Source organism: Mercenaria mercenaria, chromosome 13 (genome assembly GCF_021730395.1).
Source record: "Mercenaria mercenaria strain notata chromosome 13, MADL_Memer_1, whole genome shotgun sequence".
Lineage (NCBI taxonomy): Eukaryota > Metazoa > Mollusca > Bivalvia > Venerida > Veneridae > Mercenaria > Mercenaria mercenaria.
In genome coordinates this window covers 60,548,364-60,563,201 of record NC_069373.1, presented here as the reverse complement: position 1 = coordinate 60,563,201, position 14,838 = coordinate 60,548,364, and the positions used below count along the sequence as shown (strand labels likewise).

At 34.6% G+C, this 14,838-nt stretch overlaps 1 protein-coding gene across 15 annotated transcripts in view; it reads right to left on the bottom strand.

Annotated features, from left to right (window-relative positions):
* Positions 1–14,838, bottom strand: part of LOC123530286 (cilia- and flagella-associated protein 54-like) — a 112,642-nt gene that overhangs the window by 21,895 nt on the left and 75,909 nt on the right. For 11 of the 15 annotated variants that reach the window (XM_053521975.1, XM_053521977.1, XM_053521976.1 and 8 more), the window contains 11 exons: positions 14,480–14,741; positions 14,209–14,275; positions 12,586–12,786; positions 12,051–12,314; positions 11,527–11,678; positions 11,033–11,172; positions 7,743–7,772; positions 5,144–5,326; positions 2,542–2,706; positions 1,917–2,097; positions 1,221–1,244 (listed from right to left, as the gene is read on the bottom strand). In XM_053521975.1, the coding sequence (XP_053377950.1) occupies positions 1,221–1,244; positions 1,917–2,097; positions 2,542–2,706; positions 5,144–5,326; positions 7,743–7,772; positions 11,033–11,172; positions 11,527–11,678; positions 12,051–12,314; positions 12,586–12,786; positions 14,209–14,275; positions 14,480–14,741 (1,669 nt within the window). The remainder of the gene's footprint in view (positions 1–1,220; positions 1,245–1,916; positions 2,098–2,541; positions 2,707–5,143; positions 5,327–7,742; positions 7,773–11,032; positions 11,173–11,526; positions 11,679–12,050; positions 12,315–12,585; positions 12,787–14,208; positions 14,276–14,479; positions 14,742–14,838) is intronic. The other 4 variants (XM_053521978.1, XM_053521986.1, XM_053521980.1 and 1 more) reach the window with 4 other exon arrangements.

Sequence of the window (14,838 nt, the reverse complement as noted above, 5' to 3'; positions counted from 1 at the left end):
GTCTGTGTTTATGTGTTATATTCAACCTTTAGCCTGCTGGGGGCAAGTGGTTTTGCTTTTGCAACCATGATCAGCCTGCATGGACGACCAAGATCAGCCTGCACAGATCATTGCACTGTTTGCTACTGAGTCTGTAAATTTTTAGTGCACACCCTTTTAAATAATAAGTGGTGCTGCCTAATTTATAAATTAATTGATGGACCAGTCCATTGTAGAAATTTTGAAGGGTAAAGGTTAATCACTGTCCTATGTCTATGTGTTACATATATCAGGTTGCGGAGGTATTAAACAAGAATCAGTTGAAAAAGGAAATAAGTATATAAGGGTGCAAACTACAAACACATGTGCTGGTTAGATTATTCTTAGTACAAAATTCTGATAATTACACAGAAGTAGAATGTAGTCAATTAAACAAAAAGATATTTAAGCTAGTTCAGAATCGCTCACCTGGCATAAAAATCAAAGGTTTTAATGTTTACATAAATTTGTTAAACATGAAGCATTAAGTACACCAAAAGATTGTTTCTTTATCCCAGTCCTGATTTTAAAAAAGTGACAAGAGTTCAGTTTGAGGGACAGCCATATCTGACACCACAATCTTTTGTAGTGGAAAGGGAGATAAATCAGTAATTAATGATGTTGATGTTATGGTTCTGCACTTATATTGTCTATCAATATAAAATTTAATTTGATTCAGGCGCGGCAAAATTACTGAAGGGAATTAAGTAGAAAAGGGAAATTAAACTGAAAATGGTCACAGATTGGGTAAAACCGTTGATAAATGTTCCTGTAAATTCCCATCAAGTCACAAAAACTTGAAAAACATTTCTCTGATTACCATCCATTGTAATGACTAAACACTTGTTCTGTTCTTCCTTTCATTGCTAAAACATTTCTTTCACTTCTCTTTGACAGTTTAAAAGTATCAGTATCTGTCCTGACAAATAGTGTGATAGAAAGATGGACAAACAGCATTTGCTTATAAATATTTCTAATGTAATTCCGTTTAAGACAAAAATTAAGGCAAATTCACACAGTCTATGAAATAATGTATAAGAGTTTTGCTACCAAAAATAACCAGTAAAATACAAAGAGAATCACATTATAACTGAGTCAACAGACGAAGAATGATCACAATCCTTTGGAAATTTCTTTGGTGAGCTGAAAACACATCTAAATCTATTACATGTGTGGAGATCTATTCTATGTAAGAAAAATACCTTCTTTCAAACTTTGGAGACTCCCTGTAATAATTTGTGATATTGTTTAGAAATTTATTGACAGGAATACAATTTACATAGTTCTGACAAATACATCAATAAAATACAGCTGAACCTCAGTAAAACACCTCTCGGACTGCTTAAAAATATAGAAATATCAAGCTGAAATATTTTTAATAGGGGCAGTATTTGATTTATATTATTGATATGTATAAGATATCTTCATTTACTATAAATTAAAAATAAATTAACCTTTAGCCTGCTGGCGGCAAGTGATTCTGCCTTTGTGACCAGTGCAGACCAAGATCAGCCTGCACATCCGTGCAGTCTGATCACAGTCTGCACTGTTCGCTATTCAGTCAGTAAATTTTCAGTGAACACCCCTTGAAATAATAAATGGTACTGCCCATATTGAATGACAGACCAATCCATCTTAGAAATTTAGCAGGGTAAAGGTTAAATTTAATATTGTTCAAGTTATGAAGGTTCATCTGTATTTGTTGAAACAAGAACAAAATAATGAAGTAACATACATTAACAGTGTATTAAAACATGCACCTTATTCCAAGAGCAAATAATTCCTCGAAACATGACAAAAATACATATAGAGTGTACAATCAAACATTTATTTACAAAGACAATATTACAATTATATATATACTATGACTGTGAGATACTTAAAGCTTAATGGATTACCTTGGTGGGTGGGGTATGAGTTTTTTCTTGCGGAACAGATGTGATGACTGTAGAAGTTTGAGTGAAGACAGCACAATCCTAGCTGCCATGGGAGCATGATGTTTCTGTCTGGCTATGGCAGCTTGTTCCAGTTTACACAACACCACCAGTTCCAACTCTGCAGCTGAAAGATCATCTAGTTCTGAAAAAGAAAATTTCATTACACTTAAAACTGAACTGGTTATGTATTTGTCAAAGATGTTGACATAATTATCTCAATTTCTTTAACAGAGACATTTATGGCTTGGTTAAGCACCAACATAAATTTTGAATTTCTGCAGAGTGACATCTTTCTGTTGTGATGGTCTTGATCACAGGTTTTACTGTATTCAAATTAAATTGATTTAAATTTACAAATCAATTCAAAAGAGTGCTTTATCAAGACTTTAAATAAATTAGATACTCGTGCTTTCAATATTCTATTACTTGATATTCAATAAATAAAATCCATTGATATTGAACTACTATTTAACTTTATCTTCTTTCTACATTGTGACTGAGCATTCAAAATCTGTACTCAGATTTCCCCAGTAAACGGTTTTGAGTCAAGAAAACATTTCGATCTAAATATAGACATGATGCTTACTTCCTCCATCCAGTTCAGCATTCTCCTGTATAACGTCAGCGATTGTTCCTGCCATCTGATCGGCAATCACCAGTAATGTCCCTTTGATAAACTCCACATTCACTGGCTTCTTTGCTCCGGAGAAACGTTTTGTGATCAAAGTTGTCTGCTCGGTTCCATCTCGTGCTGGAATAAACCATACACAAGTTTATTTAAAATACACAATATCTCTTTATTTTACCTGATCAAACATCTAGTTCATTCATAAGACCTGATCTTATTTTTTCATTATTTCAGGTAAGTCTACAATGTATCTTTAGGCTTTTTCAGGAATAAGGTGATAAGGAGTTTTGTAAATTTATCCTGAATTTTAATTCAAAAGTATAAAACAATATTTCAATTCTTAAGATTTCATGAATCCTGCTTTAGAATATTAAAAGACAGGCCAAAAAATGAAAGAAAGATAATAAATCTTTATTATAAATCTTACTAAATTTGTTTTTACTCAATGAAAGGACCTTAGTTATTGCATGCAGTAATCAAACTTCTGAATCAGGATATATGCTGTGGATTATTTTAGGTGAAATGTATGTTTGCTTTAAGTATATAGGCATTAAAACTAAAGCATTTCTGTATTAATTGCTTTATAGAAGAAATTAAATGAGTCAAATAATTAGGAGAGGTATATGTGAATTAAAGCGAGGCTGAAAAGAGGAAAATATCACATAGTCTAATATTTCATCTGAAATTAACAACAGTAAGCCAACCGCTACTACAGCAAAGGATAACTACATAATCAGTATTCAACATATACAATGGGCTACTGAAAGAGTTTAAAATCTTACATCATTAAGAATGAAAATAAAACATAATCCAACAACATGTACATATATTAAAAATCTATCAAAATAAATTTTCCATCTATATAACATAGATATAAACCTGTTACATTCATTTAAATTGTTCATGCTATGATCCTACTACAATACATTTGTCTTTAAACAAAAGTTACAAATTCAGTATGGCCACTCTGAATCACATTTGAAGCACAACTAAAATTCTCCCTAATATATCACCATCTTGTTCAACTGGATGTAAAATCTAACTCATTCCTTCATTTTTAATACAATAATTCTCCCTAACATATCACCATCTTGTTCAACTAGCCATAAAATCCAACTCATTCCTTTATTTTTACAACAATTATTAATTGAAATTCTTACAAGACACCAAGAATATGTAACAGACAGCCTACAGAACATTATAAAAAAAATATTGTTAAACAGAGGAGTTTTAAGTGCTGTACAGTGAGTTATTTTCATTTTGATTAAAATTTTTGCACTTTGACAGACAACAAACATGTTTAAGTTGTTTAGAATTCATGCCAGACTGTTGACTATGTTGCTGCAGATGAAGCTGCTAAGGATTTATAAGCATTTCAAATCTGCATATTGTTCTGTTTGCAAAAATTAGTGAAAACTAGAACTGTGTCCACAGAACACAGATGCCCCCACATACTGTGCCATTCTCTATATAGCAAAATATACCAAAGGGTCATAACTGCAGTAAAAAAGTCACAGAAAAAAATCCTTTCTTTTGGTCATCTGCACATCAAGCTTGTTCATCTGTGTAAGTTTGAAGCAAATCAGGCTAATAGTGTGGGAAGAGTTGGAAACACAAGATTTTTCTCTACATTCCTTATAGCAAAAACTATCAAAGGAACATAACTGCAATAAAAAATAGTCACAGAAAAATTTCTTTCCTTTATGATCGTCTGCACATCAGGCTTGTTCATCTATGAAAGTTTGAAGCAAATCCGGCAATAGTGGGAGGAATTAGACACACAAGATTTCGGGACATACAAGCAGATGTATGGACAGCAGCACAACATAAATGTGTAGAGGCATAATAAAACGACCATGTGTATTACCAAATCTGCAGTCTTTAAGTAAAAAATTCCAGAAAAAAAGTTAACAGAACTTAAGCTGCAAAACAGGCAGTCTAGTTCTATGCTTTAATGAGAATCAAATGCTTAATTTCTTTCTCAAAGCAATGCTAAGCACTGAAACAATATTTTCCCAGGTATCTACTTAATATAAATTTAACTATGGAATGAAATACAAAAAGGTTTCAAATATTGGGAGTACAACTTAGAAAGTTATAGATTTACATAGTGCTCACAGGTTAAGTTTGTCTAGCAATGTAATTGATTCGTTTCTAAAATGACTGCAGCAATCATCAGTATATTTTGTTTCCTTCTGATGCTCTCAAAACACAAACAAAACAAAACATCAATATCAGGGCTCCTAACATTTGCTTCAGGACCCATGTAATATACTGCATATACACATATTTGTACAATTAACCAAACAATGGAATAATAGACAAATTAATGTGTAAGCACTATATAAATATTGAATAATGGGAACAGGAATTCACACTAAAATCATGCATTGCAACTCCATGCCAGCTTCTACCTGTGAAGTTAGGTGATAAAAAAGTGAAAGATATGTGAAATATCACCAAAGTGCTGTGTAAGAAAAAATGTGAAAAATGATGTAAATCTACAAAGTGAAAATGATAGATTAAAGTTAGAAATGGTGACACAGTCTGCAGTTTTTACTTGTTCCATTACTGCTTCCTGCTGTATCACTCTTTTCCTCATCAGCTAAGTCATCGACAGAGTTGTCTTCCTTTGCATTCTCAGATTTATTATCTCCCTTTTCTTCATCCTTATACAAATCTTCCTTTTTGTCTGGTTTATCTGCTGTTTGTTCTGAAGCTTCAGTTATAGTGTCTATTTCTCCTGTAATGTCAATTTTTCAATGCCTAAAAGTTTATATTCTGTATCAGCAAAACATTGCCACAAATAAAGATTAACAAAAGATATCCACATACCATATAAATCTCATATTTTAACAACAATATCAACCATAAAACACTAAACTATGAACAAACTAAGTCATTGTACAGTACTGGTAAAACTACCTAGTAAACAGGAACTATTTAAAAAGCTTATACTGAACAAACTCGGAACCTTAACTGCTGTCTCAAGTAAACCTAGCAAAGCATTAAAAGAAACTAAGGCAAGGAAAACTAAAGCAATTACTGAAGGTAGGAATAACCCAGGATGTTGTTTTAATACATGGAAGGAATGCACTCTGAATGTCTTGCTGAGTTAAATAATAACCAAAACTTGTTTTGTGAAACTCCTGCAAGCAATTTAGCAGATATATGGAACAAATTCAAAGTAGAAATATCTGACCTTTGACCTTCAGGTATGACCTTGACCTTGGACCTAATGACCTGGGTTGAACTCTGCATGTCATTTGATGAGGTAATAACTGATACTAGTTTGATAAAAATCCTTCCACGTATATAAAGCAGACATTAGATAAAACTAACTGATCTTTGATATCTCAGTATGACCTTGACCTTGGACCTAGTGATCTAGGTCATTCGCATATCCCATTGTTTAATGATAATGAACATTTATTTATCTGAAAATCTAATCAATGATTTTGGAACAAGGACTGGCAGACAAACAAACTGATGTGTATGGCTCCCAATAATAAAATGATAAATGAGATCATACTCCATTAAACTTCAGAAAAATACAGCATGTTGTGCATTAAGGCAAACTAATTTGACACTAGACTTTTATCACAGAAAAAATGTATTGCATTTCAAGAACCAGTTTTAGTAATATTACAGGCAACCTAGAAATAACACTTGTACCTGAAAAAGAGTACTATGCAGTGTGTAGACATTCTTAACTAGAGCTGCTTTTGAGAAAAGCGCATGTCTCCCGACAACTGCCTGATCATCTGAATAGTAGTATATGAGTCAACCATGCATCAAGACCTCAACTGCCTAATCATCTGACATGATTAGGTCTTGGAGCATAAATGACCTATATACAATAGTAGTATATGAGTCCTTTATGTGCCCTAAGAGCTGAGCGATTTTTGGTAATTCAAGGGCCATAATTCCAAAGTGCCTGGGCTGATTTGGCTAATTATCGAACTTGGCCGAGGACTTATTGGCAAACACATTCTGTTCAATTTTGGTGAAGATCGGATGAGAAATGTTAGAGCGTAAACCCTACTCCCTATATATTCTTAATTCCCAATCAGACTTTCAGTGCTTTGATTATCAAAAACAACCCAATCAGACTTTCAGTGCTCTGATACAACCCAATCACACTTTCAGTGCTTTGATTATCAAAAACAATGTTTCAAGGGCCATAATTCCGAAGTGCCTGGGCTGATTTGGCTAGTTATCAAACTTGGCTGAGGACTTATTGGCAAACATATTTTGTTCAAGTTTGGTGAAGATCGTATGAGAAATGTTCAAATTAAAGTGCGGACAAGATTTGTGACAGACGGACGGACACACAGACAGACAGACAGACAGGAGTAAATCAATATGTCTCCCACCACACAGTGGTGTGGGAGACATAATTAATAGTAAAGAGGTGAATAAAGCATCACTAAATTTTCAAGAGAAAATATTTTAAACAAACCATAATAAGCTCCCTCCTTAGATATATAGATTATTTTATTTTAACAACTTTCATGGTTAAACCCTTCAATCTGATCCACTTAGGTAATCCATAACAAGGTTTTCATAAGTTAATCCTTTTGTTTGAAGGATACAGATATAGAAGGTCTACATCATGTTACACTGATACAGGCAGTAGGAACTTTGCAAATTTTGAAAATATTTAAGATATCTGGAATATTTTTGAAATTATTTAGAATGATGTAAAATGTTCAGTTTTGACAGAAAACATACTGGAAACAGTAGAATACTGAGAAAGTTTTTCCCTACATAAAGCCTTGCTACCAAGATCTATGCAGAACAAAAGACAGCTGTTTCTTAACATTTGCTTTGTACATTTTTCTACAGCCATAAAACTATTCACCCTAAAATTTTAATGTTGTAAACCTGTTATAAAGATAGCAAATAGTCATCATTTTTAAGTAATTTAAGCTAAGATTGTTATTAATACTGCTTTAATATTTGAAATTAAGAAACTGTAGTTGTTTGAATTATTACTGTGTTAAACAAGAAATAGCAAATAGTAAATATTTATCTGAAATTAATAAAGTTTTAACAGTCTGTAAAATTTATTATGTTAAGGTGAATAAAGTCAAGTATGTGTGCACTAAGGTAAGTACAGGCATACTGAGCAATTTATTACAAGCCACAATACTCACTGTCCTCATCAAGTTCTACAATTGTGTCATCTATAGTGTGAAAATATCACATCTTATTGTTAAATGTAAGTATTGAACAACTGTACTAATCACAAATACCACAAACTGCCGATCTCCCATACAGAGTTGCCATTCTTCCTTTTCTGCTTCAGAAGCCTTCATATCTGTCAACGTCTAAGCTAGATTTTATTCAACATTGCTGAACAAAATATACCATCGCATGTACATGATATATAAGGTAACTCCTTGTGTAAATACAACATTACTTTAGTATTACTGTCATGAAATATTCCAAGAAAATCACAAGTTCATAAAAACCCAAAATACATTTTCTGAACTATTTCCTATGCTGTGATCCCCCTTACAGAAGCAAGCCTCTGTGGCGTACATGCTGCATATTTGCTGTGTATATGCCGCGAACACAGTAGTACGCCAGAGGAGTACATTTTACATACACCGCATGCTGCGTACATGCCGCGTACTATTTCGACGAGTACACAGCATGTACGCAGGAGGTCACTAGTACACTTCAAGTACGCAGCACAGACTCTGAAAATTTAAGGAGTACACTGCATGTACGCAGGAGGGACTTGTACAAGAAAATAGTACACTGCATGTACACCGCAGATACTTTAAAATTTGTGCAGTACACTTCATATACGCGGAAAAGACTTGTACAATTTCTTTTGGCATTTATACTTTGTCTTTTTTTATAAGTTAAAGTCTGAAGTAAACTTCATATACGCGGGAGGGACTTGTTAATTTTCTTTTGGTGTTTATACTTTGAATTTTTTTAGGTAAAAGTCTGAAGTACACTTCATGCAGGCAGGATTTGTACATTTTTTTTTTTTCTTGGAAGCAAGAACTTGATTTCCGAGTAACTTTTATCTTAATAGCATAGAGTAGTTCAGATTACTGGTATTCTGAACAATGAAAATTTGCCAAACTATTTGCAATGTTCATTTGTGAAGCTTACATCTTGGTGATTTCTGAGCTGCACCTTGCATGCAGTGTAAAAATATATTCTTTTTCATTTTGAATTAATCCTGGAGCTTTCTAACTTGGATAATTGAAAAGCCTTATTTGAACTTTGTTGCATTACATTTTGTAATACATGAAATAATTACCAAGATAATGCCTCAACAGTGCCTGAATGAGAAGAATTAATAGCTCTCACTGTTATTTGAATACTCTTAAGCAAAACACCATTCTATCATGTTTTATAAAGGCTTTAATGCTCATTATGTTAACTCATTAAGGCCTCACCAAATTAAAAAGTTGTTCATCGGATTTGCCGCTCGTATATTTTCATAACGTTTTTGGCTAATTGCGCTCGCCCCATTGGAAAGAATCAATCCAAAATTTTTTGGTGCGCTACTTTTTACGGACGTAAAAGTGTATAAATGCTTATATAATTCCAGTCCTAGATTGTTCTCAGATGGATTTTAATCAAAATAAATACATACTACGCACACATTGTCTATAATAAATCACAACACTTATATTTAGTTGCATTAAAGTTGTTTCCCCTTGATGCAGTTACGCCATTTTCTTCAAATGTTTACCAAATTACATGGTACAAAAATTGATTTATTTCATTGAAAAGTGGATGAAGAAAAGCATACTAATTTATTTGATAACATCAATCTACATTATTTTGGTAAGGGTAAATACTTATTGATGCATGTCACTTATCTTTTTTCTGTTTTTTTTCTGTCCAAATGATCAGCATTTGCATACGAAAGTTGGTGGGGTAAGGAATTTACATTATCACAGCAGTTTCGCCACAGGAGTACACAGCATGTATGCAGCAGGAGTACACAGCATGTACGCCGCAGGACTCTGGCCAGGAGTACACCACATGTACGCCGCAGGAGTACACAGCATGTACGCCGCAGTAGTACACAGCATGTACGCCGCAAGAGTACACAGCATGTACGCCCCAGGGGTAGTACACCACAGGCTCATTTGCATGTGAAAAGTGTATGTGCCGCGTACATGCTGTGTACTATTTCTCGCATACTAAATTCTTCCAGCATACATCCTGTGTACTATGTAGTCCACAGCATGTACGCAGCAAGTAGTACGCGGCAGAGCTCATTTGCATGTCAAAAGTGTACTACAAACGTACTATCGGTGTATGTGCGGTGTATATCCTGCGTACTATTTAAAGCCCTTGATTTTAGTACACATCATGTACGCATCATATACGCTGTATGTACACAGCAAGAGTACGCAGCAGGCCTTTTTCTTCTGTAAGGGCCTATCTGTAAATTTCCAGCTAGATTGTAATTGTTTTTACTGGTGGCTGGTTCCTGCACCTTATTGGTCAAACATAAGGTTAAAACAATCACAACATGTCAATCCATTTTTGTTGTATGCTCACGTCATCCGTCATTTGAATTATAACAGTGAAAGTTATAAAGGGCAGCTGATGTACTGATTCATGGACACTGACAGAGATGAAAGTGAGGTCAAGAATGACAACTCTGATTGAGACTGAAAAATTCCTTCCCTTTGTAAAGTACCTTTGTCAGAAACAGCAAACAACACATAAATAATACAGTCGAACTTCGATGGCTCAAACTCGAGGGTCCCGTTGAAATAAGTTCGAGTTTTCCATTGTTCGAGCCATCCAAATGGCGGCCATTTTGAATTTGGGAATTCGAGGGCATGATGTGTTACAAACCTTACATTGTAATATATTGTCATATTGTACCTACATGTGTGTATGATACGATGATTTGTAAAACCAAACGCTGAAATAGTCTTTATTATTTATTTTCAAACATGACATAGGCGTGTGGAAATTATGCATGCGCCGGTTAAAGGGGAAGCTTGGTGAATGTCAGGCAGAGGTGTGAAAAACTTTGTAAACACAAGCAATTCCGGCGACAAATTGGCTGTTCGACTGAATAGGTGTAATTATCACTGTAATTGAGCCAAAGGGACCACCAAATGAGTTCGAGAGTTCGAATTTTCGAAGTTGGAGCGATCCGAGGTAGAACTGTATAGAATAAAGAAGGAATGAATTCGGGACCGGGCGAAGAGCTCGAGCAATCCCGGGTGTTCGAAAGATCCGAGTTCAACTGTATATAAATCACTGAAAATGAAATTTGCCCTTTAAAAGCACTATACAGGTAGCATGTACTGGTTTAGATGACACAAAACTATACTGCATCATTATTCTTACACAAAAATCTCTGTGTAAACAATAAACAATCAAAACTCTGCTCACACAAAAAAACAAATTAAAGAAGCTGAAAAATAAAACAATAAACCCTGCTCACCAGTTTTAGATGGTCTGGTGCCCACCTTTCTAGGTTTGGATGGGGTCTCAGCAGCTTTGATACCATGTAGGCCGAGAGTACCGGGTCTTGATACTGTACTGATAGTCAGCTGCCTCCAAGCACTACCTCCTTCTGGTAAACTGTACATGGTGAAAACAGAAGAACATAATTTGTAAACTGTTGTTTCATCCTCATTTTCAATATCAGGGTTATATTTTAAACAAATTACTAGGTGGAATAATCTATCATCAACTATGATTTCTAATCAATGTAAATGTTAATTCAGAAATAGAAACGACACTATATTGTAAAATGTAAAATTAAAAAATCTACAGATCTCCTGTTTGTCAAAGAAAACTGCATTAAATATGTATTATATTTTTTTTCAGTCCTTGTTCAGAAACTGTACAATTTCACATAGAATTAGGTATGAATATGAGCTGCAAAATCCCACCCCTGTATTTCATTTGATTTTAAGAAAAGACACTACTTACATGATATCTTCAATGTTTGGTAGGACAGGCAGTGTTTGAGCTAGGCAGACAAACAGATGGGCTTGTACGAGAGACAGGTGACAGGTCATATGAGGTCCATACAGCATACCGAGGTTAGATGACAGTCTCTTGTCTAGTACATTCTCTAATACCTGCAACATAATTACAGGCAATGCTACACATCAGTAAAGTACCATGAATATTTTATTACAAATATAATAAAATTTTCCAAATGCACTTTTGTCCCATACTTTAGGACAATATATATTAAATACTCTTTCAGGATAAATACAGCAAATGGATGTCCAAATACTTCCCCAAGTTTTGTTGAAATATTTTTTTCTAAACCAAAGTTAATAAACAAAAGTTCATCAACTGCAAAGAAATATACAGAAATTCTTCTATTTAAAAAAAAGGTTCTTCAGTACACAAATACAAACTTAATTTCATTATTACTTTTCTCAAACAAAACTGACACAGAGAAACAAACAATGTTGAACATAAAAAAAGGAATTCAGACCTACCTTTAGGTTACTAGGTTCTGTGATAGGTTTACTGGTATTGAACTTTAAGGGTATGACCTTTGACTCCACTTGTCTGAAGCTGCTGTCCCCAGTGTGGGGCAGCCTCTCCCCATGGAGGAGCCTCTGAAGGACCTGCAGGGCCTCAGAGAACAAACCTAGGTCTGACAGGACCCGACACTTCAATATCCTACCATCAACTGTTCTCTGTAAGTCTCTGCACACAAAGGTGGCAAAGTATTGGTTCAGGGTCATAAGGGGAAGAACCTAGAAGACAATTCATACACCATTTAAACTGATTACAGTATGACACTTGGGTTGTAAGTTGAGAGAAACTTTTATTCAAGTTATTGCACTGAGTATTTCAATCAAGTAGTTATCAGTCTTGGTTAGATTTTTACTGGAAAAAGGTTTAAACAATGACAAGGTCAACGCACCTTAGTTTAGGAATTTCAGCACTATCAAAGAGATAATACAATGATAAGGGAAGCATTTAAAAAAAAATATAAAAGTATAATATGTAGTGAAATAAACTTACAAAGAGGTTATGGTGACCTCTGGCTAATTCCTCAATGACCCAGCGCAGTGCTGCTAGCACCTGTCTACCATCAGCTCTATACTTCTCTGACAGCAGGTCAACACCAGGAATCAGATTTGTCACCTCACATCCCTCCCCTACCTCATACATAGCATAGTCACGATCAGCAAGTGGGTGGGGTAAGGAAGACCTGAATATAGCCTGAAATAAAGCATAATGTAGATTCTTTAGAGTTTGTTTTTAAAAGTTCTGTTAAGAAGTATAATAAAGGTAGCATTAATAACCTTCAAAATGTTGAAGAAAAAGGTAATATCTGACCAAAAACGGTAGGAATTTTCAAAATTTCTAACTTTTCTAACTTTAACAAGACATAAAAAAAATTGCAAAGTATATAAAACTAGAGCTATCACTAAAGGTGATGAATGTACCCTCCGCATGCACTGACACAGTACACTGCAATTTGACACACACAAGACTGCATAATTATGTGGACTGTATGTATATAGACTGTATGTATACAGTATAGTAACAAAAAACAAAGTCCCATAACTATGCAGAATATTTATCTAAAAGAATGTAACATGCACCATGCACAACTAGGGTTGGTACTGATCACTTGTGTGAAGTTTCATTAAATTGTGTGCAAGGGTTTGGTAGATTAGGCACGCACAAGATTGCACATGCAGACTGTATGTACATAGTATGTTAACAAGAAACAAAGTCCCATAACTCTGCAATTTTTGTCGCTGAAAGAACCTAACATGCCCCATGCACAACTATTGTTGTTACTGATCAGTTGTGTGAAGTTTCATTAAATTGTATCAAGGGGATGAGGAGAGATGGTGTGCACAAGATTGTGTCTATGTATATAGTATAGTAACAAAAAAACAAAGTCCCATAACTCTGCAAATTTTTTTTCTGAAAGAACCTTACATGCCCATGCACAACTACTGTTGTTACTGATCACTTGTGTGAAGTTTCATTAAATTGTGTCAAGGGGATGAGGAGAGATGGTGCGCACAAGATTGTGTATATGTATATAGTATAGTAACAAAAAAACAAAGTCCCATAACTCTGCAATTTTTTTTTCTAAAAAAAACCTTACATGCCCATGCACAACTACTGTTGGTACTGATCACTTGTGTGAAGTTTCATTAAATTGTGTCAAGGGGATGAGGAGAGATGGTGCGCACAAGATTGTGTATATGTATATAGTATAGTAACAAAAAAACAAAGTCCCATAACTCTGCAATTTTTTTTTCTAAAAGAACCTTACATGCCCCATGCACAACTACTGTTGGTACTGATCACTTGTGTGAAGTTTCATAAAATTCTGTCAAGGGGATAAGGAGAGATGGTGCGCACAAGATTGCGTCTACGGACAGACGGACAGACGACCAGACAAACAGACGGACAGACAGACAGACAGACAACCTGAAACCAGTATACCCCCCCTTACAACTTTGTTGTCGGGGGGTACAAAAAATCTGCAAAAAGTCAGAGAAAAACAGAAGAAACAAAATTATAACTATACAGCGACTGGAACAAACTTCAGTTTTACTGAAAAAAAAATACTGATATATCATAAAAGATTGTCTTAAGATTGTATAAAGTCTTACTTACCTTAAACAAGTACCCAGAGAGGAAACAACACTCTGTTCTCAGCCCAAGGTCTGAGGTCAAAATAAACCTGAAATTATAATGAGAAAAAAAACTGAATACACTGTGAAGTTTTAATAAACTTACAACTTATAAATTGTATAAAATAGCTTTCACCATATCAATACATGTATATGTTTTACAGCTGAAGAATAAGAAGTAAAATGATACATAATAGTATTTATATTTGTTTTAAAACTCTTGTGTTACTTTAACAATACACTAGAGTACATACTGAGCAACATTAGATGTGAGTATTGCAGCCAGTACACATCCCCAGATACCACAACGCTGAAGAAGTTCTGCACTGATATCTGATGCATCTTTGAAGAGGTCCCGCCAGGTGTGTAACACATCATCAGCATTCAGAATAAGTTCCAGGGCCTCAGACCACCACTTGTATGCTGCTCGCAGGTTACCCACATGGTAGTGTAGGTTCCCCGTTTCGTGCATCGCTTGGGCTGCCAGATCTCGTGCATTCTTAGCTAGTAACATCTCTGTAAAATAATGAACACAATTTTTGTTCAGTACTTTTATTCTAAATAATCTTTTACTAATCTATCCAAGACTCTTCAATTATAGCTCTACAAATCT